This window comes from Strix aluco, chromosome 5 (assembly GCF_031877795.1).
Source record: "Strix aluco isolate bStrAlu1 chromosome 5, bStrAlu1.hap1, whole genome shotgun sequence".
Taxonomy (NCBI): Eukaryota; Metazoa; Chordata; class Aves; order Strigiformes; family Strigidae; genus Strix; species Strix aluco.
This window is the reverse complement of record NC_133935.1, coordinates 17,696,851-17,724,013: the sequence shown is the minus strand read 5'-3', so window position 1 is coordinate 17,724,013 and position 27,163 is coordinate 17,696,851. Positions and strand designations below refer to the sequence as shown.

Here is a 27,163-nt window from a genome sequence, read left to right as displayed (position 1 = left end):
CACCATTAAGATAAGCAAACCATTTTCAGGGTCTACTAATCTACATAATTATAAGGATCATAAAAAAACATGCTCAGAAGCATAGTAGCAATTATGATATATGACCCAACTGCACATTTTAGGAAGCTCCTTATAGCAAACTTCTCTCTCTCTGCATGTTGTGAGTCTTTCTTGTCCAGCCACACATACCTTAGGTACTTGGATAACATTGGTTCTCCACCATGGAGCTGACCTCACCACCATTCTGTCTTGGTGTTCTCACTTTTAATTCTTGTGTGAACAACTCACGACAGCAAATACAGAAACATCAAGACTGGTACACAAGCTGGAAAACTACTAGAAAAAAGGAGTAAACTATTAAGAAGAAACACTAGGCTATTTCCTGTTTTTTTAAGTGTGGTATAAGTATGTGCTGGCAAAGACGGACGGCACAGAGGGTCTGGAAGCACCCCGTGAACTGGGCAACCAGCTGTCTGTGGGCCTGGTGTGCCTTAGCCAGTGCTGCCGCTCACTGTACGGTACCAAAAGAGGCCCCCGAGCAGCGATGGACGACGGAGGCACCTCAACACAACTGCAGTAGCGGCAGCTGTTCGCTGGCAGCAGTGCTGGGCCCCGGCCCGCGCCGGCCTGGCTGTCCCTAGCCCAGCTGAGCCCTCGCCGCCGCGGCTGCCCGCGCCTGCTCCCCGCCGGGGCCCTGTGCCACAGGGCCCGGCTTCCCCTCCATCGCCACGACAGCGACGGTTTGTTATCAGCCGAGTCTCCTACTGGTGTCTGCGGGGATGGAGCACGGGGCAGGCGCCCCTGGAGGCCGTAGAGGAGCCGGCAGCCGCACACACACCGTGAGGACAGCGGCTGCCCCGGCCCCGGCCGCCCTCTCCCTCAGGGAGTGGCTCGCGCCGGACTCCACAGCCTGCGTTCCGTACCGCAACATGGCCGCCCCCACCCGCTGCGAGCCATCCCGGCTGACTTTTTATCCGTACAACAAGATGGCGGCCACCCCTCGCCGACCTCTGCACGAAGCCAGAAGGCGGCGCTGCGGCCGTAAAGCAGTGCCCGTTTCCCGATACCCAGCTGTCGCAAACCGGTGAATGGCTCTGGAGAGGGACCGGGGGGGGTGGGGGACACGAGCCTGCGGTTGTGGCACGGGGGGGCGGTGGCGGGGGCGGCTCCTCTTCTTCCTCCTGCCCCCGGGGACGCGCTGCCTGCCGGCGAGGGAAGATGGATCCCAACAGGATCATCCAGGCTCTGAAGGGCACCATAGACCCCAAGCTGCGCATCGCCGCCGAGAACGAGCTCAATCAGGTGAGGGGAGCGGACGGCCCCGGCCGGGACCGGCCGCCGGCCTGCCCCGCCCCCGCCCCGCCGCGCCTCACCCCGGCCGCCGCGCGGCACGGGGCCGCCCGGCCCCGCCGGCAGGGGCTGGGTCGGGATGGGGGGGGGGGGTCGGGGTGCGCCCCCTCCTCCACGCCGGGACCGCCCGCTCCGCAGCGAGGGGCTGGGGGGGGGGTCCCCACGCCGCTGCCCTCCCCCGGCGCGGGCTGCAGCGGAAAGCGGGGCTGGGCCGGGGGCGGCGGCGGCATCCCCGCCAGAGCGGGCCCTCCCGCGCCGGCTGTCCGCGCCGGCTGTCAGCGGCCGCCGCGCCGCCGGCCCGGGCGCTCGGCCGCAGGACCGGGCCGGGGCGGCCTGGCAGCGGGAGGCAGGGCCGCCCCGCGCCGGCTGTCGGGACCCCCGGGGCGGGCGCTATCGCTGCGAGACCTGCCGGCTCTCGGAGCCTCCGGGGGGCGGGCGAGGAGCGCGGCCTCGGCGGCCCCTGGTCCGCGCCGTAGGTGCCCGGCGGCTGGGCGGGATCGCTGCCCTCATCACACAGTTTTGTCCTTAATGTTGCGACCCTGGGAGCGGGGCGTCCCGAAGTGAAGTGCGGCGGTCGAGTCCTCGGCGTGGCCTGAGCCCTCACGCTCCGTGTTTTGGGGCTGGGAGGCATGACAGTGAGCTCCGCTCTGCTCGGATCTCCCTCGCTCTTACCGATGGTAGATCGCAGTGACTCTGAGGGGTTCATTTTGTCCCGTTCAGCAGCGTGCCAAGTTCAACTTTGAGAAAGGCACATTAGATTTTTATGGGTAGTGTTTATCACAGCATCCCACAGTTAATGTAGCGGCGGTATGCACTGAATCAAAACTGTGGCCACAATATCAATTTGGACATTTGAGAAAAGAGCAAGGTTCCCTTGCACAGCATTAATAAAGCTTTAACCTCTATACTTCAGTGGAATAGTTGGTCACTTCTACTGGAGGACTTGGATTTTTCGGCTGTGTTGGTGTATTTACAAAAGGGTCAATTGGCTGTCAGGAATTACTGTTACTTCAGGATTGCTCCTCCGGCTTAATTTTCTATTTAGGCAACTTAAAACTCCTTCTGAATTAGATACAGCTAATCCTTGCTTTAGCTGTTGGCAAATTCCCTTAGTAAATCAGTGGATTAAGTGCTGGACATTGAGAATGTTCTTGCGGATAGTTAGATAAAAATACAAAACTTTTTTTTCTTTATTTGGCATAGTTACTTTAAAAATTTATCAGTACCTATTTTTATTCCTACTATTAAGGACTGAGAGGAAATTATAAATATTTGTTAGCAGCCTGTTGCACAGGAGTCAAAACTACAATAATAAACTGCTGCATGTTTGGCAGGCTCAGAACAAATAGGCAGCTGTCAGGATTCCTGGGTCCTGCTCCTAACACTGTCATTTTAACACCATGAATTAAGTACTGTGAAGCTCAGGAAAAGTTTTGAAAGTGTTTTAAGACTGAGATCTGTAAAACATTTTAAGTTCGAGTGATGGATAATGCAGTTCTCTTGAAAGACACAGGTTTTAAGTTCAGGAGTGCAAGTATATTTATTGAGAACAGGTTGAGATACAGATTTTTATTTAAAATAGCTGGCACATTTTCTCTTTTCTAACTATTATAAAGAGTGAATCTTGAAATTAAGACATATCTATTATTGTGTAGGCTTCCTGTTACTAAATAGAGCATGATGTATCTGGCTGACATAATGTACTGATGCAGTGCTGGGTTTGACATGACTCTTTGGATGAGCGGAACAAAAGTGCTCCTGAGGAATGTTGCTTAACATGGGCCTTTGACATCTTGAAGCCTTTCAGTGCTTTTGAAGCAAGACTTCAAAGTGACATGTCAGACTCCCACATATCTAATGATAGTGTTGACATGTCGCTGTGTTTCTGCAAGTACTGGAATCCAGATGCTGTTCCAGCATTTATCTTGTTCTAGCAAAGGAACCAATCCCCCAACCAAACAGAAAACCCTCCAACAATAAGTCCTTGAAGTGGTAATATAACACTTGGCCAAACAGAACAGGGGTCACCTTTATTCTGTGCAATAGTTAAAGTGATGCTGCTCCTGATACATGCTAATGGGTATCGAGGTAAAACTTCTCTCATGTTAGCCCGTCTGCAGTGCACATTTGCTTTCAAGTTTGAATCCAGGTAGTGACAGAAGCTTCCCAGAGAGTATAAATCCTACTAGTCCACCAATATAGCACCTCTTTGTAGGCACTTCATTGCTTGTACCAATACAGAAAGTCCTTTAGAACAATATAGTAATAGTCCCGACTCCATAATTTGCTTACAGTGTAGAGCATTGGGAATGGAGTTGAAATGAATGAAAGCTTGCCTACCTGTAAAAGTCCCAGCATGTTTGAAAGTGCCTCTTCCATGTGTTCCTGCACCCGTGTAAAGATAGAGCTAAATCAGTGAAGTTGCTGTCTGCCTTCTGGATTATCATCAGAAATGGAATTAAGATTCCCTTTTTTTGCCCTTATTATGTCTGTTAGAAGGCTGTTTGTGAATTTTCTTCCTCCCACAGCTAGCAACAAGTGTTGGTTTCCAGACAAAATTAACTTATGGTCCATTTACATTCATTTGTGCTGATCTTACTTCTTAACTAGAATAGGTTTCTTGGTACCCTCTCTGATGTAGTTGTCAAAGGCTGATCCCTACCGGCCTCTTTTCCTAGCCTCAACAGGCTGTATTTCCTTTGTCTTATCATAAAAGTGCATTTATGAAATCCAGTGATAGGAGAGCACAGCTCTTCTCCGCACTTGTTTCCCTTTGAATTAATCATTCTTGTGCAATCTGATAATTTGTGTTTCCAGAAAGTCTCACGCTCCATGCCACTAGTACCTCATTTGATACATCCTAAAACTACAATTACCTTCTTCATGTCCAACGTCTACGTATTTCTTATCACTTAATATACTGAGGTCCTTTTACCCTGTGCTTGTTCCTCACTGAGAAACCTTAAGCTTTTAGGAGAAATTCCTATTAACTTTGAGTGCATGACCATGTACTTTGTCTGATTACCCCATTCCATTTTTGTTCGTGCGGTTCTAAAGATCATTCAGTTCTTTGTAGGATTTTTCTGACCTTTCTTCTTGGGTGATGCATGCTACTCTACTCCTGAGTCATCAACAAACTTCACTTCTCTCAGTGACCTGAACACAAATGTGAATGTGGGATTTGTCTGAAATGTGATTCTTGATAAACTAGAGCAGTAATTTCCTGCCAGGTCAGTCTATCATGTAACTGCTGTCTTTTCCCTTTTAGCCTGTAGATTTTCTAAGTGTGCACATCTTTCCATCCCCCTCTTTTCTTTTGTTCTCGCCCCATTTTTTTCTTCAGTTCTGTCACATCATAATTGGTGTGCACTTTATGATCATATTTATCAATCACACTGTACTTACTAGAACAGTCAGTTATCATACCAAGAAAGATATGCAATTTATGTGCACCTTTCTTTGATATCTGTTCTAGGCTGTTACTCCTGTTAGGTCTGTCTCATGGACTTCAGGGACTTCTGGTTTTAATTTTTGTTTTCTTTAGTGGCTAAATACTGTTTTCATGTGCCAGTTCTTGGGAGTGTTGTGGAATGTACTCTCTGATTGTGTGTGGGAATGTACAAAGTCATTCTGATTCCCATTCAGATAGGATTACCATACAAATTTATGCATTAATATTAATTGGTTCAACCTGCTGTAATACATTTCTTTGGCCTTTTCTTAGGGGAAAGTAAGATCACAATTGCAGAAATACAGCTGCTTGTTTAAATATTGAGAAGGAGTTGCAGAATTTGGCTTTGACGGGAACTGAGTAGCAGTGCTGGAAGAAGAGAAAGAAGTGAGAGAAGATTGCCCAAAAGCAGAAGAGTCCAGAATAAAGTTGGGCTTCCTTCCATATCTTCCACATCTTTGTTGAGCTGGCTGTCGGAGTAGGCAGGGATCTGAAGGCCACTCAAAGTGACAGTGAGCACCTCATGTTACCTAGAGGAAGGAATCTCAGGTATTTGTATTGAAGACCAATTTGATGAAGAAGTTGACTTGCATGATTAGAAGTTGTGTGGAAAGTGGAGTTTGTTTAAAACTGGATGAATTTGGCAGCAGAACCCACTGAGGAAAAAAGCTCAGGTAGATTCTTACACATGCTTTTTTCCACTGTGTATGAAAACACTGTGTGTTTTCCCCCCCAAACAATACCTTTGGGTGTAGACAGGGAAAGAGAAGGTGTCTTTTGAAGTTCTAGTTTGTTTTAACAGCTGTCTGTGACTGACAGTGTAAAAAACAGGAGAGAAAATACTGTTAACAACTGCAAAATATTCCTGCGTGTGACAAATACTGATGGAATTTCTCAATAACATATTTTCAGTGCACAGAAAATAGAAAATAAAACTTAATAAACCAGATAGTTGAGCATTCAGATCAAATATACATAAGCCTTCAAATAATCTTTGTAAACAGTTAATTGCTTATGTATTCAAGGTACAAATTTTTTCTGTGTGTTTGTCTTTGCAAAGAGGTAGTACCTTGATTTTTCAGCAATTTTTATGTGCCATACTTGGATTCAGAGGAACAGAGAGATGTTTACTGCTGGTGGAGAAGGATGATCTTGGCTTCTCTTGAAGAACCTAAGGGAAGGCTCTAGTTTTCTATATCCATTGTTCTAGATTGTCCTGTTGCTGTTCTGCAGGGAAAGAAGCACCTTCCAGTGCTGTTCTGCACTCAGCCGCTGTGGTTGCCATCAGTGCAGTGGGAAGTCTACTGACAAATGTGATTATGGAGCAGTTGCTTGCCGTGGGTTTTAAATGTGACAGCAAGCAAGACTCAAGCATAACACTTACTGAAATGAGTTTAGTAGTATATAATGCATGATAACGTGGAAGCCAAATCTGAATTTTAGATGTGAAAAGTATTTGCTTCAGTAGGATCCATTTGGGGAAATGTTTATATATTTTTCCTGCTTATCTCTCGTTGCATTCTAGTCCTTTACATGTGAAGTTGTTCATCTTGCTGTTTTCCAGTGGCCCACCTGAGGCTTTCTTGGGTGTTCTCTGTTCTGTATCTAATCTAACGGAAGAGGAAATAGGCAAAAAATGATGTGTTCTCTGATCTTTTGAAGACTGGAGGCTGTGATGCTGAGGTGGGGAAGAATACATGTTAGGCCAAAGGTGAAAGGATGGAGTGCAGAAAGCTGTACAGCTGCAGTGCACAGATCTTGAGACGGTGGACACTGATGGGACAAGATGCATGGGGACACATGCATCTCTTCTCCATTGCTGTAAATTTATCCAATTGTATCTTACCAGTGCTGTATGCCTCTCCCAGTTTAGCTGCTAGTGTTGCACATTGCTGTATTCCATCCTCTTAATCCCAATGAAAATTAAATGAATTTTTTTTTAGTATAAATGCTCTGATCTGTGATTCGTGCAAAAGCAGTCAGTATGTGTTTTACACAGCTTTAAAATAATCGTTCTTTAGAAGTACTTAGTGAAAGTTTATTTTCAAAAACTTTTACTTTCTCCTTCAAAATAAAATGCCCCCATTGATCAGCACCTTCACAGAAAGTTTTACCAAATCACAACAATGTGAATTCAAGGCAATGTAATTATTCACAAACTGCACAAAGCAGCATGCTGCATCACGCAAGTTGTGCTGAAGGTCTTTTTCAGCCATCTGGTGCCTCCCTGCGGCTCCTGGGCACGGCTCTTCAAACTGAGCAGATCCCATTCCTTCCGTGGGACTGACAATATTCCAGCTCTCCCTTTGTAAAAGTTTAGCTGCAGCTGTAACAATATAAATAACTGTCTTGCTGAACTCATCCAGCTCCGAGGTCTCTTCCCTGTCTCTTCCCATTTACACAGTACACACCTGACAACTGCTCTGCACCTGCTCACGTGATACATACAGCTTTACTTGCTGGTGTCCAGGAGCCTGTTGTATGGTTTCCTGAGCAAGGCAGAGGAAGGATACATCCCAAGACCACAATTAGCATGACAGCTAAACCAACGAGAATGTGCTGGTATAGGAAAAATGTTGCTGCATGCAGCTTTTTAAAAAGTCCTCTGTTCTAAAAATTGCAAGCGGCATGTAGTTTTCCTGACTGGGTTTGTTGCCGCACAAGTGAGCGGGATGGTATTTGAGCTTCACAAATACAACAGAATTGGGTGTCTTGTTTCTAAAATGGGCACACAATCTCTGTTGATCTCTACAGCATTTGTATTTCTGATAAAGAGTAGAAAACAAAGCTATGTGAAAATGTGAATTATGTTAATGACAGTAGTATGGAGTAAAAGGATTTAGTGGGAGCCTGATACTGTGTCCCTGTGATCTCTTTAGGGGTGTCACTGTGTAAAGTGTAAAGAAACCCTCATAGCAGTGTGCTGATAGGGATGAGGCCCCCTCTGAGACACTGTGCGTACCTTCTGCGTAACAAGTCTTTTGTCACTCCAGGCGCTTGCTGAGAGGATTTGCTGTGCAGGCCAAATAACCATATTTGTATATATCCTGGCAAAACTTCAGGGGTAGCAGTTGTACGCCAGCACAAGTGGTACCAATAAAGCTTCCTGGAGTAGCAATGACTTTAATGTAGATTCAGTAAAAGCTGTTTGCACAGAGAAAGGGAAATAATTTATACTGTTCTCACTGTGTTCACCCTAAATGTGATACTGGTAGGATTACTGCAGGAAAACAACAACAACAAAACAACCCCCAAAAAGGTTGCATTCTGAATAGGTGTGTTTATAGTAGTAAAAGCTGTGTGTAGACTGGATCTGAGAACAGCATATTGGCACTGTTTCAAAGAAAAAGGACGATTAGTGTTCACACACATTTTTGGTTTTCTGTGCTGCTGGGATTCCTTGTGCTTTCCTTATCTCCCTGGGAGTTGGGTGGTGAGCGCTGGAGGATGCTACAGCCTGCCGCGGCCCCTGTCAGAACCCACCAACATTGTACAGATTCTGCCCAGTAGCGACTGAAGGGCAAGCTTTGGACTCCAGGATACTCGATTAAAACGTGATCTTTGGAATCCAGTATGCTTCAACCAGTTGACATTGAAAGCTGGTATTTCAGCACATCCATAGATAAATGGAGTTCCTGTGCTGTCTGTTACAGCTTTTACTTTATTTCAAGCATTTCTTAGGGGTAATTAAAGTTTATAGAGAAGGGAATTGCAGGAGAGTATGCTTTTGATTTGCCGTTACTGCTTTTATCTGAGATCTCAGATTACTCTATAAACATCAAATGAGTCTCTGAACACAGAGGAGGTTAGAATTACACTATCATATAATGAGTAAAATGAGGGCCAGAAAGTTAAGTGATTTGGTAAAATTATGGAATGATAGTGTTGTGATGCAGCTGTTACACTTAGGTGTCATGAAAGCAATGTAATTTTACCTCATAATGGAAATGTTAGATCAAGGAACAGGGTGCATGAAGAGTAGAATGTACCTCTTATTTCACAGCTTTCAAACGAGGCAAAGTTTACAGGAGGAGGTAGTATACTTGTACTTAAAGCATAGCTCTGGAAACAACCACAGAACTGCCAGGCATAATCTAAGTTGGAAAGAAATACTATTAAAGATGAAATAAAGAAAGCTTCTGCCATCTAGCCCCAAGAAACATCTCTCTTTGAACATAAAGCACATGGATCTAAGTGATGAGAGATCTGACCTACTGGTAACTAGTGATGTTGCCAAGGCTTAGCAGTAACTGCACCACGCTGAGTCAACAATTCTTCATGTTGGAGGACCCCTGTTGAATGACAACAGTATAATGCTATCAGATTTTCACATCTTTTAAATCTGGTGTGCTTTGCTCAGAAGTTCAGTGAGCATTGTTTTCTCTTTGAAATTCTTCAGCTGCATGGCTGATGTAGTGTTTGAAAAGTTCCCAGGAAGGCTGTGGGTTTTGAAATGTTATCTGTGTATGCTTGATTTTAATTAAAAATGGTTATTGCACTGTGTTTCCCCAGTTTTTATTTTTCTGTTAAGATGCACTATACATCTAGTTTGTTAAAAGATGGCTGTATAATATGTGGCTAATGCAGATGCTGTTTACACTTGAAAATAATTTTAAATGTTTTTCTTAATCTCTTCAAAATTCAGTATTGCTATTATATCACAAGCTATTTTGCAAATAAATGGTATGTATTGATGAAGCATGTCAATATCCGTTTGACTTATGAGGCTAAGTTAAATAATTCAAAGACAAATCTGTAGTGCTTCTCATTATGCATTCTCAGAATTATTTGAATATTCATTATCACTAATCTCTAATAGAGAGCCTTGTCACATTACTTATTCCACCCATGTGCTGTTATATGCTCAGCTTTTACAAGTAATTATTTGGATTTCTGCAGATCTGGGTAAATCCAAGGCTAAAACCTTTCATACTTCATGAGCAGAATCAAAGAACACTGCAAAATCCTTTGTTTGTATTTCTTATTCAGCTTTTGGTAATACAGTCTTCTTTAGGCATAGTGATTTGTTAACTGTGTTTTATATGTATTTCAGTCCTATAAGATCATCAATTTTGCTCCAAGTCTACTGCAAATCATAGTATCAGATCAAGTTGAATTTCCAGTGCGTCAAGCAGGTGAGAGAAATTCCTTGTTTCATTTTCTTTCAGTAGAAAGTCAGTCTGTTAGTTATTTCGACAGAGTATTGAGCTGTTGCAATGTAAGTTCATGTTTGTTCTGTACGTGGAAATGAAAAGGGTCTATCTTTGCTGTTTCTTTCCTACGTGAAGGTCGGATAAAACCATGGGTATAGGGTAGAGTCCTGCTTTGGCTTCCCTTTGTTTATAGTGATCCCTACTGGATTGCTGTGATACTGATACGAAAAGAGAATGTTTTCTGCTCCAAACTGAGTACCCAGGGAGCCTTAGGTATTCTTTCTCCTGGTGGTGAAGAAGTAGTGATGTGAAGACAAGTGGAAATTTAAAAAAAGCGGATCTCATTTGAGTATATGTTTCTGTCTTTGAATCCCTTTTCCTGGAAAAATGAAAGTTCTGAAAAATGAAAAAAACCCCATAGTTCCCTAGGTCAAGGATAGCCATATATGCTTAGTCAATATCTATGGTGTCCGTTCACAAAAGCAGGTATGGAGGAAGGTACCATCACTGGTAAATTATGAATTTATAGTCTGAACATGTCTAGAAAGATTGCCCAACTGTGTGTGTGAGTTCAGGTGTGGTGATGCAGTTAACTTTAGGGTATACATTTCTGTAAGATCAGATTCTAAATTCTCATAATATATTTTAACTACTCCTATACATTATTTTTGACAGATACAGAAAATATTTGGCTTTTTCAAGAAACTGATGAATACTGTTTCGTTCACAGCTCTGTTGAATGAACAGCATTTCACATAGAAGCACTGTTGGGTTTTTTTGAACAGATCCTATTAATCCCCTGAGTGCGTTGGGGCATGCTGACATATGCTGTTTGTCATGCTGGTGTTTATTTTTTCCGAGATAATCCAACTTTGAATGGCATTGTTAAACCATTCTGTAGTAAAGTTTGATGCTTAATCTAGACTCCATAAGGTCATTTTTATAAATTAATCTCTCATTTCAGTATTATTTGGGAAAAAAACCCACAAGTATGTAGAACATAATTTTAAAAATTTTTTAAATTTTTTTTTTATTTTTTACAGAGTAGGGGTTTAAAATAATAAAGCACTTGTAAATTACATTTGCAAGTCAACAGATTTCCTTGGAAATTTTTTTAAAAGCCAAGAATTTGTATAACAACAGGATCTATGGACAAAGTAAGTTAAAGTCTTGGGCTGGTCTTTCTGGACCTGTTTCTTGTCTGAATATTCTGGCACATCATAGACAAAGAACTGCTTTTCCTCTTGCTCCTATAAAATATTTTACAAACTACATGTTTTCATACTTTGTAATTTGTCATCACCAAGAAAAATGATTGTACCCAAGGATATCTTATTTATACTTTAAAACCCTAACTAGTAATCAACCAAAATAGTACACGGATAATAGTTTATTAAGAACATTCCTTTAATTCCTTACACCATATTTCCTACATTTCATGAAGAATGCCTACAGACATTTTAGTATTGAGACATAAATGTTGCTTTATTTTCAGCTGAAGATTAACTTTATTTTTCATGGTTTTTCACGTGAGACAGAAGGGAACAATTCTAAGGGATTATGGGAAATCCTAATAGTGAGATAAAGCTTAGGGAATTCACAACAAACATTTCTGTTTGAATAGAAGGTAGACCACGTGCCAGTTTCATACTGGGCATTTCCCCAAGCAGAGTGTCCCATCTGTGTGTGTAATGATTTGTTTACATGAGCCTTCCAAAACTTCACTTACTAAGCTTGAGTAGTTGTTTTAGGAATGAGTAAATATGCAGATAAGTAGAGTTTTGTTTGCTTGTTTAGAATGATGGAATATTATGTCCATACGGAAGACTGATGTAATAAAGAATGTACCCCGATAGAAGCTGACTGAATACTATCCTGTTCTGTTTAGGACCAGGCACTTAAGCCTGATCTTGTGTGGAATCATTAAAAAAACTATTTTCAGACTCAGCTGTGCTTAGTGCCTCTAACTGTTAAGAACTCATGCAGTGGTTTTTAATTGTCTTTTCAACTCTTTGTTCTACTTTCAACTGTACTACATGTTGAGCATGGAGTAATGTAGAGATGTGTTAGAATTAAATTATTATTTCCCCAATATTTATACTTAGCTGCCATTTACCTGAAGAACATGGTGACACAGTACTGGCCAGACCGTGAGCCACCTCCTGGAGAAGCAGTATTTCCATTCAACATTCATGAAAATGATCGTCAGCAGATTCGTGATAACATTGTAGAAGGAATAATTCGTTCTCCTGACTTAGTGAGGTACTTCACATTGCGTAGAGATATTTCTGTAGCTCAAGTTCTCAGACCTACCAGTCCAGATGTAGTTAATGTGAGATCTCAATTTCTTGGCAGATGAAGGAAGTGCTTGTTTTGAAAATGTAATAATAATAAATTTTAACATATTTATGTGCACTTGTTTTTCAGAAATGTAGTAACTCGGCTAAGAGCCCTGTGATGTGATTTATTCTCTTATGGTGTTGTTTAAAGTGTCTTATAACACTTGCTGTAGTGACAGCCTGTCTATTTGGCTGATTCAGGGCAGATAGTGTAGAGGGCTATCTGCAATACAGGATTAACCATTTAGAGAAATACTGCCTGAGATCTGTCTTCTTTTTTCTAGTAGCCCTTTTCTCAATTACTTTTGCAATTTTTATATGTAACCCCAGTATTTAAATGTGTATTAGCATTCTTGGTTTTAACATGTTAAAAGAATGAAGAAACACTGTTCTGTTTTTGTTTGAAGAATAGTTGAGATTCACAGACATACCACAGTCTACGATTGTTCACCACTCTAATTCAGGTGAGGCTGACAGGGTGGGATTAGGCTGTAGTGTATAGATGTTCATCTTTGAAAAACAGAAGCAAATTTTCCTCTTTTCTCCTCCTCGTCTCTACCAGCTAGGTGCCCAAAGGTGTCTTTTTTTTGTCAGTAGTTATATCCAGAAGAGGAGTGATTGACTACAGATTGAAATTGGGATTAGAGAAAACACTTTAAAAAAAATAAAGAAACATCAGAATGCATTAGACTGCTTTAGCATTTCTGTCACTGGAGGTCTTTACAAATAGATTAGACAAACGCGTGCCAGGAACGCTTAGGGTATAAATGGTCCTGTACTGAGACAAGAAAATGAACTAAATCATCATTTCCAGTTCGGCTTTTCTAACACACTCTGATGCAGATGATTAGTATCTCCACTGAAAGAGATAGGTGCTCCTTGCCAAGGTTGTGCTACAAGGTAAGGACGCTTGTGTTGTTTCTGTGATAATGTAATAAAGGCATGTAGTTTCTCCTGCCATCATGTCATAAATACCAAGGCCAAGTTTATACAAAAGAATGCAAAATAATGGAAGTTTGAAGATTTTTTTTGCAACCTAGTTCAGGCATCATTTTGTAACCTGATACTCAAAATGCCCTGATGTTACAATGATAATCTACATCTAAAAAGAGGGTTGAAAACCCTGGGACAATCACCTGGAATAAAGTACAGGGTTTCTAAATACTGGCTAAACTTGTAGATTTGTCAGAGGTTAAAAAAGTCAAAGAAACTTTACTGGAACTAGTCTGATGTTGTAATACTGATGTTTTTCACTGTTTGCTTGTGAGCACAAGGGGGAAGGAGGAACCAAATCGGCAACAAACACAAACTCCAAAGGCTTGAGGGGGACGTGAGTTTGTACAAAGCTAAAAGGATCAGTAGGTGGAGGGCCCCATATTAAACTACTTTGTAATAGTGGCTCCTTATGTAATGGACTGCAAGAGGATACCCAAGGAAAACTAAATGTAGAAGAACCAGTATTTTCTGCAGACTTTCTTTTTTTTACATTATTCCTTAGCAGAGCCAAGAGTATTTATTTACAGCTTCTAGTTCAGTGCTGCTCAGCTTTTTTAGTCACATCCCACTTTAGTCAATTAACAATTCTGTCTTGCCTCACCATTGTGAGTGGCGTCTAAAAGTGTGTGAAGGAAGAGGAATAATAAGTTTTTACCTAATTGGCTCTGCCATATGCTTTGGAGGTTGAGAGAGTGTTCTAGAAGGTCCCAGGAAGATTGTAATTTCATGAGGAACCTCTGGCTTGGATCATAACACAGGCCAATATTGTTTAATAAAATTGTACAAATTTGTGTTTTTGTGGTTGCTTCCAGCCTCATAGGTGTGTAGAAATATAAACATTAATTTTCAAAATACAAAGCTAGCAGGTTTCTTGAGCAATTAATTGTTTTCAAATATTGCCTGATGGGTGTGGAGAGGGAGGAGGAAGGGAGAAAAAGTAGCTAAAACGTTCTGAAATTAATTTCTTCCTTAAAGTTAAATCCCCTGGGATGTTTTTTCTTGCTTTTCCTCTGCCACTTCCCAGAACTCTTTCAGTGCTGTCAAAATACGTATGATACTTATGATCTAATACATATATTGTGGCCAATAAACCAAGATTTGGGATCTATACTTTAATATTAAACACTATGTCATGATCTTAATTACTTAGAATATATTGCTTTTTCCCTCCTGCCATAGAGCCCAGCTGACAATGTGCCTCCGTGCTATCATTAAACATGACTTTCCTGGCCATTGGACAGCCGTGGTGGACAAGATAGGCTACTACTTGCAGTCTCAGAACAGTGGGAGTTGGCTTGGAAGCCTCCTGTGCCTGTATCAGCTGGTGAAGACTTATGAGTAAGTTGATGTCCATCAGTAGATGAGGAATCAATATTTTTAGTCTCAGCTGGTTACTGAGAATGACATTATTATTAAGAGCACTGGCAGTTCTACAAGGAATTCAGATAGAAAATGGGAATTAATAATTGTCATATGCTCCTTTTCCTGCAAATAAATGAAAACTATTCATCATCTTTGTATCATCAGTGAATTGAAAGCAGAGATGCCAGCAATAATCTGTGTGAATTTACTGACATCTTTTCTTGAGGCTTTGTACTTTTGATCTGATTTAACCCATCTGTGAAAAATTTCTTAAGCGTTTATAACTTCTTTTGTTTGAAGATTCCCCAAATACTGGATATATGAATGCAAATTATTTTCTACTTCTATGTCATGAATACAGTACTGTGTTGTCATGTACTCCTATTGCATATTGTTACCTGTACCATCCTCCTCACAGTCCAAATCCACGAAGTGTCAATTCGGAGAAGTGTGGTGAGGTCTCTCAGTCATTTTAAAAAAAATTATTATCTGTTGTTAGAAACATATGTATAAACCACACAAAAGAAATGTAAAGGGATAAAGAGAGAATCTTTTCCAAACAAAGGATTTGTCTTTCCCTTTCAATGACTGTTCACTCCTATTTGTTCAGCACCCAACTTGGGTTTGGCATTGGTATGAACGTCAGAGAAATTCAAGTCCCTGCTCCTGTGAGCTGACAATTCAGTAGTAAAGAACATTAGTTCTTCCTCCCAATAGCTGCATTTACATAAGGTAACATTTGTTGTTTTTCAATTCTCTATTTATAGGTTAGTAAATTTGCACAAAATGTTCAGATGGGGGCTAGAGGAGGGGAGAGTGAATGAGTGAGTGCTGGATATTAATATTTTTTTTTACGGTACAGAAATGAAATTGCTGGTGGGGAATAGGCATTAGAATCTCCTGTGTGTAGATCCTGGACCAACATTTTTGTTTCCTTTGCAGATACAAAAAAGCAGAGGAGCGAGATCCTCTCATAGCAGCAATGCAAATATTTTTGCCTCGGATTCAGCAGCAGATGATCCAGCTTCTGCCTGATAACTCCCATTACTCTGTACTGCTTCAGAAACAAATCTTAAAAATCTTCTATGCTCTTGTTCAGGTTGGCATCTGTGTAGAGGAAAACCAAAACTTACTTTGTTGGGCACAACCCCATTCAGTACACTCATGGGTGTGATTGAATAAGAATACCAATTTGGATGCAAGAAGTCATGTACAATAAACAGCTTTTATAAAAATATGATTTTAATAGATTTTTTTCTTACTTAAAAACTGGTCACATGATCTCCCAGGTTAAATTTTTAATGAACCTTGGTACTTCTGCACGTCCTACCTGTAAGCTTACTAGAGGAATGTTCCTATTTTTATAAAGTCGCACATAACCTGGTATAAACTTTATGGGTATCTAGACTGTGCTAGTTGGCCTCAGAAAGTGTCAGTAGTGGAAATGTCAGATAGTGCACTTCAGTAGGTGGCATTTCTCATTATCTTCTGAAGATCTGGCAGAAATTGTTTATTGAGGCACGTGCATTTTAGAGAGATGAGTTTGGCTTTTACAGGGATGAGTTTGGTCAGGAAGAACTTTTAGAGAGTGAGAAACAAAACAAGATCCTACATAAGAGGCAGCCTGAAAATTCTTACTGGGGTTTAAAAAACTAAAATAGTTTGTTATTAGATGGGGAGAGGATTAAAAAGATCCCAAGATCCTATTTTACTTTTCAGTAGCTTGCCTGAGTACTGTCACTTCGCTTTGGATTTTGTGGAGAAGTAAGATTTACTAGATAGTAGCTAGGTAGTAACTAAGAGTACATTTCACTTACTAAAATGCTATTGGTTTACCCAAACCCTGTAATACAGACCCTACTGTGGTCCCTATAAGTTAGCTGGGCTATTGTGAAGAAGAGGAAGAAACAGAGTTAGCAAGTTCTCAGACCAAGGAATTTTCTTCCACTACTGTCTGCTCAGAAATTCTTCTGTAAATTGAACCAAGAATGATGCAATTAGAATAGTATTGATATCTAACCTAATTAGTTCTAGTTTTACTTAAAACCTCATCTTCCTCCGAATGAAACTACTGTAGAAACATCTTCTACCTTTTTCAGAGAAAATTAGTATTTCATGACTATGGGTTTTTTTCTTATTTCAGTATGCATTGCCACTCCAGTTGGTGAATAACCAGACTATGACTCAGTGGATGGAGATCTTCCGTACTATCATTGATAGAAACGTACCTCCAGTAAGTTTAGTTTTCTAAAGACTCTGATACTTCTGTGTTGGCATTTGAGGAACAGTCAGTGTGAAGATGTTCTTTTTTTAAGATTTCCTCTATTTAAGATTCTTATCCTTAGAATAAGTGATGTTTCTGACAGAAAGCAGGGAGATCATGTAAGCTGTCAGACTCTCATTGTCTGAGGTAGTAACACCATGTAAACTCCAATCTGTGATATTTTGTAAGTTTCCAAATATTTTAGCCAGTTTCTCTCAAACAAGAATCAAAAGCTGATTACAAACCCATCATTTGTCTCCGTTCCTCTTTTTCTTTCATCCATCCTTCATTTCTTGAAGAACAAAATAAAAATAGTCATTAAATTCTTGTTTGTGTGTGTACAACATTAACTGGCATTTCCTAAGTTTTTTAGAAATTTATTTCACAACCTTAAAATTCTTTGAATAGCTTTTGATTAGTATATGGTTAGGCTGTATATATTTGGAGGAGTTAGTATCATGCTTAATTTTTAAGACGGAGTGCATGCCACTGTGTAGTATTCAAGTATATGTGAGAGTTTCCATTGTTTAAATACGCATAATTTTGAAAATTAAAGTACAGGCATTGTACAGGTATTGCACATATACAGTTATATTGACTAATTAAGATATTTGAAAGTTCCTGAATGTAATATAACTGTTAACAGAACCAAAGCTTTAGTCAATGCTGTGCATTTGTATTAGTTTAGTCAGCAAGGAATGTTTAAAGCATCATTTCTCTCAGCAATACACACAGCTAATTTAAAATAAATGTGTTTGTTTATAGGAGACTTTGCAAATTGATGAAGACGATAGACCGGAGCTGGTGTGGTGGAAGTGCAAGAAGTGGGCATTGCATATTGTAGCTCGTCTTTTCGAACGGTAACAAACTAACAAACTGTTAAAAACCAAATTTGAGTTACAAATCTGTAAGGTTACTTGAGGTGTAATTAGACAAGACAGTTTAGTTGGTGTTCCTGCTGCTGTCCTCTGCCTTGCACTGTCACAGCCACTGGTCTGAGCTCTCAGTGAAATGATTTGTCGCTCTTAAGATGGCAAGAAACTAGCCCACAGAAAAACACATTTGTAAAAGTTTTGTTTTTTTTTTTTACTACATCAAGCTACAAGTGCTTTCTTCTCAAATATAAAGGCAGGGAAAGATTTGAAAAGCAATCTATAAACATGGAAGTTACAGAACTTGTGACAAAAAGGTGGCTACATTTACTTGACTATAGTATTGTACCTTATGATAATCTAAGAAAAGAAAAGGGAAGTGGGGCATTATATAGGAAGTAATGGCTTGAAAGGAACCTGTGGGAGAGGATTCCTTTGGGGATGGAAGACTACTCAGGGTCCTTTGTGTTTTAGAAAGTACTGTGTTTCCCAGACTTCTCACAATGTAAATATCTGTGTCCTCTTCTTTTTAAAGGTATGGAAGTCCTGGAAATGTAACTAAAGAATACTTTGAATTCTCAGACTTTTTTTTAAAAACCTACGCTGTGGGCATACAACAGGCAAGTACAGTTCATTTGTTTCTGAATTAGATCGTTTTGGCTGAACAAATGTATTGCTTTTCAACAGTGTGCTCGTATCGAAGTTCATTCATTAAACAAAAATGAACGGCATCAGGCAGGTTTTCCTTTTAGTGATTGAGAAGTTCTTTAGAACTCAGTGCCATAAAACTGAGTAACACAAATTTTCAGCAATTCAAAAAACCCTGGAGGAAAATTGTCAGAAAAGGCAAGTGCTGATAAAATGGTATTATCATCATGTCTAAACATTCTACATATAGCTGAGAGAAAAAACTGCTAATGCAGAGGCCTCACATCATAGAAGGGTGTATTTTCAGGCCAGTCTTTAGTAAGTGCTTTTGCTGGAAACAGCTTAGGCACAGTAATCCAATGATACTGTTTTATATCAGGAAGATACAAGCAGATTAGAAGGTTGGTGGAGAACAGCAATAAGTTATAACTGGAAAGCATATTTTGTGAAAATATAACATAAATTCACAGTTTACAAGGAAATTATTTTTGTTGAGGAATGCTAATTATTTGTGATTAACATGGTGTTGTGGAGACAGTTCAGTTTTGAGAAAGTTGCACAGAAGAGAGGCCATTCCTGTCAGAGTTTTCTGTGTTTTTCTGCCAGCTCAGCTGTGGGCCCCGGGGAACATGGGCTTCCAGGCTTCCAGCATCTCCCTGGTTTAGTAGAATGGCTATAGCAGTTGGGTGCCTGAAAGCCCTCAGAGTGCTGGCTCCAAAGCTTGGATGTTTTTGGCACAGCTTCTGTTTCTCATTCAGCCTGCCATACTAGATGACTAGGAGTGGTAGTTCCCAGGCTTTTGGCTCAGCTGAAGCTCTTGAGTGTTCAGGCTTTTGGGTTACATATTCCAAACAGGCTTCTAAGAATCTGGAAGAATGCAGTACGCTGTCCTGCTCATGATTCTGGGCTCTTGATTTCCTTTGGCCTGTAAACCTTGAAAAACACCTGGGAATGCTGTTTTTCAAGTGACAAGTGTTTGGATAATGCATATTTCCAGAATATGTGGCTCTTCAGCATGCTGGCAGATGAAATATCCCTGACATGGCATCTGCAGGCTTCTTACAGGTTACATTTCCAGTCTTTGATGCAGGGTGCCAAGCTGCTGTGACTTCAAGTCAAATTTAAACTAGATTTCAAAATACCAGGATTGTCTGCGAAACAAAATTACTTTTCTCCATCCAGTTTGATAACAGAATAGTTTATCCATCAGCATATTAAGTCTGTGTAAATATGTAAATATTAAGAATTAAGGAGAAAAATGGTTGTGATAAGGCTGTAAGCATTAAATGAAAAGGAAAACAGTTTATTCTAAACTCCTTGCAACGTTTAACTCCTGAGTGGAAAAACAGACTCCCATGGGCAGTCGTCATCTGAAATACTTAAAGTTTGTCTGTTAAGAGATCAGGCTATGTAGCAGAGGGAACAGTTTAGCTTTCAAGATACATGGACTGGACAATCTGCGCATTTCTTCCATTTCTGGCTCTTAAATGCTGATTTGTCATGTTTCCTTGCAGAGTTAGTAAGAATTTTATTGTGACTATTTTGTTACTAAACCTTCATTATTTATTCATCAGTTGTTAAGTGCTGACATCGTGCTAGAGTCTATATGAGATATAGGCAATTCTCGCCCAAGGAGAGTATCATATAAAAGACTTAAGATCAGACACAGTACTCCTAATGAAGGAGTTACATTCAAAATAAGATTTATTATAATGTTGTGAAGAATCATGAAGCAGAATTGTCCTTCTGAAAATATGAGACTCTATATTTCGTTATGCATTGCCGTTGATTTTTATTGTTATTCATGTGCATGCCAATTCTTTACACTTATTAACACTATATAGTTCATCTGCCATTAGTGCAGATTAGTGACTTTATACTGTAGGTTTTTCTTAGTAGAGCAAGCCTTTATATTAAGGAAGCTTTGTGTGACACAGTTTGTGATAGCATGCTAGGTGATACTATCTGATGGATGCAACAGGTAATTGAAGTTAAGGGTTTTGCATCTCTTCTGATTCACGGATTTAGGTGCTAACCTATTTTTCTTTTCTAGTTTAGTATTTCTATTCTTATCACTGTTCTTCCAAAGTAATTTGTCTTCTTTAGGGGCCTGTCCTTAAAAAAATGAACACAGACACCACTAACAGATTTAGAAGCCAACCAATTTGAAAATCTCACTGTGACTTTTCCTTATCTATTCTAAATTTTGCTGAGGCCTGTGTTAACTGTGAGCCTGTGAATATTGAAGTATATCTTTGGTTTACAATCACAAGTGATCACATGGTGGAGCTAGTTGTAAAGGTAGACATGTACATAAATGCTTCCAGCATTAGATCCTTAATATTTAAATGGTTTCTGATTTTTGGATCAAAGACATTACAGTGATTACTAACACTAGAACCTCTGCTGTAAGACTATTTAATCTGTCCATGTACATTCAATGACGAAGTGCACCGCATGTCTATGCATGAGAGAGAATTTCAGTCTTCATTTAAAAATATAATTTTGTCATTTCTTTAGGTTCTCTTAAGAATCTTAGACCAATACAGGCAAAAAGACTATGTTGCGCCACGTGTTCTTCAGCAAACATTAAATTATTTGAACCAAGGGGTTATTCACTCTGTAACATGGAAGCAAATGAAGCCACACATACAGGTCAGTGCATAAAACCCAGTCATAAACACTGCATGTCATCAGAGTGATTAAAAAACCCTCCCAAAACCCCACCAGTTCTGCAATTTTAAAGATTTTGCAAATATTTCGTGCCGCAATTGATCAGGGAAGAAGATAGCATTTCTACATGAATGTGGTGGTTTTTTTCAGTATTATGACTACCTTTTATTGCACATATTGTTAACTCAATTAAAGATTATGTTCCATAAGTTCTTTATTATTATTTTTGAAGTCTACCACACAGTCATGGTGTTCTGTCTTTTATTAGTTGCTAGTATTCAGAATTGTCTATAGATTTGGAAATTCATAATTGATTGTAGTAGAAAAATAGGGGGCAAAGAGAACATGAACTATGAGGGACAGAACTCTCTTCTAAGGACATGTTTTAGAAGTGAACTAAGAACAAGTGAAAAATGATTTTCATGCTTTTATTTTTTCATATTGTAAGCTCCCCTGTTGGTAGTTAGTTAATCCCATGACTGTTAAGAGGAAGGACTCTGAATCCATTCTCATGTTAAGTATTGCATCGATGAGATCCTTCTGCAGAATGCAATATTCTGCTGTTTATAGACTACGTCCTGAAGTATTTTTCATGTGTGGTACTGTATTATTCTAAAGACAGATTATATACTTACTGCTGTCTGGGACTTGAAAAAGGAAAGTATGTATATTGTAAGTTTGTATCTGTTAGTCAAAATAAAAGAGGACTGATTAAAATAATTTTACTCTTCAGAACAGTAGGTCTAGTAAATTAGTGCACAGTGGAGGGAAGCTGTACTGGAATTTGATTTTATGTCTACTTATTTATATTTGACTTCTCTAATATTAGAGTATAACAGAAGAAGTGATATTCTCTTTGATGTGCTACAAAGATGAGGATGAAGAGCTCTGGCAAGAGGATCCATATGAATATATCCGCATGAAATTTGGTAAATGTTTGTATTTAGCATTTAGTTTTTGTTTTCATCATAACTGTACACTATAGTCCCAATTAACAGCATGGCCACTGTAATGTCTCTCTCTTCAGCAGTGTCCTCTACAATAGGAAGAAGAAAATTTGTTTCTTAAATCTCACTAATCTGTAGTTAAAGAAAGAAGGCAGATCAAGTGAGTTTTGGCTATTTGGCTGGTAGCTTTAAACTAAATGATTCTCGTAACATTTTTTTTTCTACTTCACATGTGCTCAGTGCAACCCAAATAGGCTGTCTTGCTCGCTTTTTAATGCCAGTTTCAGAATTCTGAATTGCAGATGTGCCAGCTGTCTGCAAGTTCTTGCAGCTCTCACTTTGACCAGAAGAGGCCTGACTTGCTCTTTCCCTATTGAAAATTGTTAAACGTCTTCAGCATTTTTTTTGGCAATTATTATTGCTAAATTGTAAGATTATTAAATATATGTATTCTTTCAAAAGACGCAGTACAAATCTTGGCATATCACATAGGACCATATTATGAATAATTGCTTTTATTGTCATGTAATTGAAAAAGAGAAGGGTACTTTCAAAATACAGTCATTTTAGTTGGAAAACTCCTGTAAGACAGGCACCACAGAGATATTTAGCATTTGGGAATTTTTAGTTAGTTGATTTGGGGTTAACATACTTGAAAACAGGATTTAAATGCTCATAGAAGAATTAAAAAAACTTGGAGAGTTGTTATGCAGAACACCAATCATGATATAGTGTTGATCACTGGGGTACAATATGTTGCTGATTTTTGGTATATGAATACAGTTCTTTCTGTGTAAGTAGCGAATCCTCTTTTTATATGTAGCTGAGACAGTTAAATACAGATTTAAATTGTATTGTGGAAGGTAAAAAAAAAACAACGCATGAAAGTACGTTAAATTGAAATTTAGTGAGCCGCATTTGGGTTTGAAACAAGAATTCCAGTAGTCTGGTAGTATTTCTTAATCATGTTTTATCTTCAAGTTCTCAAGTTAGTGTGTAATTTTGACCACATTTTAAGGTTACCCTTTTTAGATGTTTTTATTTAATTCAATTTGTGTAGGGATGTTTGGATTAGAACATGTTTGGCGGCACAGATTTTTTTGTTTCCCCTGATATAAATTATATTTTCAATGTGATTAAAGGAAGTTTACTTGTAAAGAATGAAGCTAAAAAGCTTCAACTTTCAACAGATTTAAAACTACCCCAGATCCAAGTAGTTTTTACATACAAAAAGTTTCCCATGAGGTTTTAGTAAAATCAAGCCAAAAATGTGTACATATGGTATACAGATGGTACTGGAATGTATTGTTGTTCTTCCTATAGTGGTTTTAATGAAAAAAAAGCCAAGATTATTCATCCCTTAAATACATGGTCTCAAAAGGATTAATGAATAAATAATGCATTCCTAATAAAGGGAATGATGAGTGGTCAGTAGATTTGGAAGGCAAGAAGTAAATGCTTTCATAAACTATGTGACATAAGCTTGGGTCTGACTCTTTAAGCATGATGTGAAAACTGTGTCAATAGTTTTGAAGTTACATATTCACCCTGATTTTATGATATCCCACAAATAAGATGGTTTATAAAAATGTTATTATGATGTCATTCAGATGAGGAAATTTTTAATTTTTTTTTTGCCTTTTTTTTTTTTTTAAATTTGTTAGATGTATTTGAGGATTATGCATCCACCACAACAGCAGCACAGAATCTCCTTTATACTGCTGCGAAGAAGAGAAAAGAGGTATGGAACTAGTGGTTTTTAATTATTTGAAGTTTCCTTAATAATGTCATTTCCCCTTAAAACTGAGGATGCTACAGGAAGCTAGTCTTGAAAAATCTACTTGCTAATACATAGTCAAATGCTTTCCTGACTGAGTGCTGTCAGTTTTGGGAGAATTAAAATATGTGTGTATGTATAAATAATTAAATAGGTGAATTCATCTTGCAGCTTTAAAATTAACCTGTCAGATACGAACTGAGTTGGAATAGATGTACTGGTATTTTCCCAAGTTTGCAGACAGCTTCTGTCACGACTGTTCTGAGCTTCCCAAACTGTAGCAGGGGAAAGAGTGAACCTGATCCTTATTAATTTTCAATGATGCTATTTAAAATTCTGTTGACAACAGTGAAATTATCAAGAACAAAACCAATTTCGTACAGCTGCTCTTTAAATGAGGACATAACTTTTCTGTAGATCTTTCTATACTTACAGTGATTCGTGCAAAAGTACCCGGCCAAGCCCTGGAAAGCATATATCAGTTTGCTAAAGCTGCAAACTTTTTTCTGGGTACCATTTTAACAAACAGTAAATATGGATCTCCATTTCCAGATGGATTTACAAAGAAGTGCATAGTCTTTATGTCAGGTGGAATAGCTTCTGACCTTTCTACTTCTTTATTATCAAAACAGTCCTTGCCCACTGACCTTCTCATTTTCATAATTTGTACTGAGGCTGTCAAAATGTCATAATATCTGAAAAGCACATAATGGGTGTAGAAATGACATTAAACATCTTGGTTTTGCCAAGAAACTTTTCTAAGTCTAGTCAACTTTAGAAGTTATTGCCAGAATCAATAGATTAAAATGAGTTTATGAGGTTTTAGTCCAAGCTGTTCTTGAATATGTATATGTTCATATATATGTGTACACACACATATGTATTTATACATGTGTGAGACAAGCCACAGAAGTTAAGGGAAAAAAATGGGTGAAGTACTGTTTGAGCCTCTTGCCTTTTCATCACCTTTTTTGGTTTGCCTCAAGACAACAACAAAAATACCTTATTTACTATTACTAATGTGAAATTTCGAGGAGATTAAATTAATTTTGATAAGTTTGGCTGAAAAGTTAAAAAAGGAACCTTCTAAATTTTATCTATGGAAAGATGCTACACACAGTACCTCACAGTTGCTTTGGGCAAGATAAAATTTCTACTTTAAAATGTCATATGAATTTTTTAACTTAAACAATACTATTAAAATAATTTGACTAAAGGAGATTGTGTGTTTTCTGTCTTGTGTAGGTATTACCAAAAATGATGGCATATTGCTACCAGATTCTGACAGAGCCAAACATTGATCCAAGGAAGAAAGATGGAGCTTTGCATGTTATAGGATCCCTAGCAGACATTTTACTGAAGGTAAGTGGGTAAAGAAGTGAAAAACATTTGTAATTCTTATTATCAACTGCCATTTCCAATAAAAAAGTCTTAGCTTTTAAAGTATGGCTAGCCCTTAGCCATATTTATAAAGTCCAGAGAGATTGCACTGCGCAGTAAGTGTCTGAGGGTTTGTTTCTTTAGAAATATTAACATTCTTTCCTGGTTTTTATATTCCTATTTTATAAGCAGATTTTTCTTCTCAAGTTTCTTCAAAGCTCTGTTTGTTTGCTACAGAACAGTCCCTTGGTCCTCTCCTGCTTTACTAGTAAAATGGAAGGGTGTTAAAAAAGCAAACATCAATAACATTGCCTATGATTCTTTAGCAAACCCCTCAACAGTCTGCAGTATTGTGGGCTGCTTATGGTTCCAGAAAAACGTTTACTTAACATGTTGCAGGAATGTTTTGTCTAGCTTTCCAGCTTTCTTACCCTGCAATGTGTGGCTTTAAGTCTTACTTCATCAGCCAGTTGGGAGTTTTGAAAATAACTTAAAAAAGCACAGTTTCTATCCTTCCTCCATTTTTTTATAGACAGTATCTTCAGAATTTTGTGTATTTGTCTGGAATTTGAATACACATTTAATCCATACTGTTGCTCTCTAACATGATATTGATTGCAGTTTCCCTTATGCTTTCATAGACAGCGGAGTCCAAAGTATGCCCTCTCTCCATGTCAAAAGTAACTGCCAAAAAGTTACCACTTTTAGCATGAGAATGTCAGCTTTGTGCTGGAGGCTTCCTTTTAAAAGTAATTTATTTTATGTGAGTTGTCTGTCTGTGCAGGATTTGTCTTCATGTTACAAGCAACATCTTACCAACATTTACCATCTATTCTTTACCAATGTACCAATCCATGATCTGATCTGAAATGCTGAAAAATCAGTAACTTTTGCAGAATTTTTGTGGATTATAAAATGGGATTGGCCAAGGTTGGAATAATGAAGGATAATTTTCATTGAATATCCTTCTCCAGCCAAGGAGATTTCTATCACAAAGGAATTATCTTAATCCTTTAATAAACATGGAAAAAAGATGTGAGTTATTGTCGTACTGTGTAAAATAATTAGTTTTGATGCTTATAGTAACAGTAGGTAATTTGAAACTCAGATCTTTTTCATACTAAGCTTATGTTTAACTTCAGGTATGCATGTACTCCTTTGTAGGAAGAATGAAGGTACTAGGTTATTGATTCTAATTAATTTTTAAGAAAAATCAGCTGGAATCAATTGCCTTACAGAAAATGAAAATTCCAGTTTACAGTACTGTAATGAGTAGCGTAGAGTTGAATATTATATGTACAGTTCTTTCACTTACCTGGCTTTGAACTTGCTATGCTTATGAGTTTTGTTCAGCTCAAGGTATGAGATCCAGATCTCTTCATGAGAGAATACCTTTATTACATAGACAAAACATTGTATGTCCCATGGTTCATCGTTTAAATGGATTACTGACTAGAATGAAGTATGTAAAATAAATGGTCTCCAAAATCAAGTTTTATTTACACCCACAGAAGAGTGTCTTCAAGGATCAAATGGAGCTGATGTTACAGAATCATGTGTTTCCATTGTTCATGTCTAACCTGGGGTACCTCAGAGCTAGAGTAAGTTCACCAGTTATATCAATTTTGGTATTTTCCATGATTTTCCTTTGCAGTTTGACTTCATTCTGAATGTTAATGAAAGAGATAAAACAAATACATAGTAAAATTTCAAGTAACAACCTTGTACAGTAATTTTTCAGCATTTTGATTTAAAAAAATGATTTGTCAGTTCAATTCATTGATGGAAAGTCTGTGTCGTATTATTGTTTACCTCTTCGATCAGACTGGAGAATTTTAGCAGTGGCTGTGGCCCTTTTGTGACCATTTTTTCATTAGCAGATCTCAATAACTAGAGTGGTTGGGTGGCTGTGAAGAATAGGTGGGATGTCCACAGAGTAGACAATGTCAATT

General features: G+C 38.8%; 1 protein-coding gene across 5 annotated transcripts in view; it reads left to right on the top strand.

Annotated features, from left to right (window-relative positions):
• Positions 1 to 952: 952 nt before the first annotated feature.
• Positions 953 to 27,163, top strand: part of IPO8 (importin 8) — a 51,708-nt gene continuing 25,497 nt past the window's right edge. For 4 of the 5 annotated variants that reach the window (XM_074826220.1, XM_074826219.1, XM_074826221.1 and 1 more), the window contains exons 1-13: positions 953 to 1,302; positions 9,855 to 9,936; positions 12,060 to 12,216; positions 14,469 to 14,627; positions 15,594 to 15,750; positions 16,795 to 16,884; positions 17,680 to 17,774; positions 18,322 to 18,406; positions 20,955 to 21,089; positions 21,937 to 22,036; positions 23,719 to 23,795; positions 25,077 to 25,193; positions 26,723 to 26,812. In XM_074826220.1, the coding sequence (XP_074682321.1) occupies positions 1,219 to 1,302; positions 9,855 to 9,936; positions 12,060 to 12,216; positions 14,469 to 14,627; positions 15,594 to 15,750; positions 16,795 to 16,884; positions 17,680 to 17,774; positions 18,322 to 18,406; positions 20,955 to 21,089; positions 21,937 to 22,036; positions 23,719 to 23,795; positions 25,077 to 25,193; positions 26,723 to 26,812 (1,428 nt within the window). In that variant the 5' untranslated portion in view covers positions 953 to 1,218. Of the gene's footprint in view, positions 1,303 to 9,854; positions 9,937 to 12,059; positions 12,217 to 14,468; positions 14,628 to 15,297; positions 15,384 to 15,593; positions 15,751 to 16,794; positions 16,885 to 17,679; positions 17,775 to 18,321; positions 18,407 to 20,954; positions 21,090 to 21,936; positions 22,037 to 23,718; positions 23,796 to 25,076; positions 25,194 to 26,722; positions 26,813 to 27,163 lie in introns of those variants that run through there. The other variant, XM_074826223.1, reaches the window with a different exon arrangement.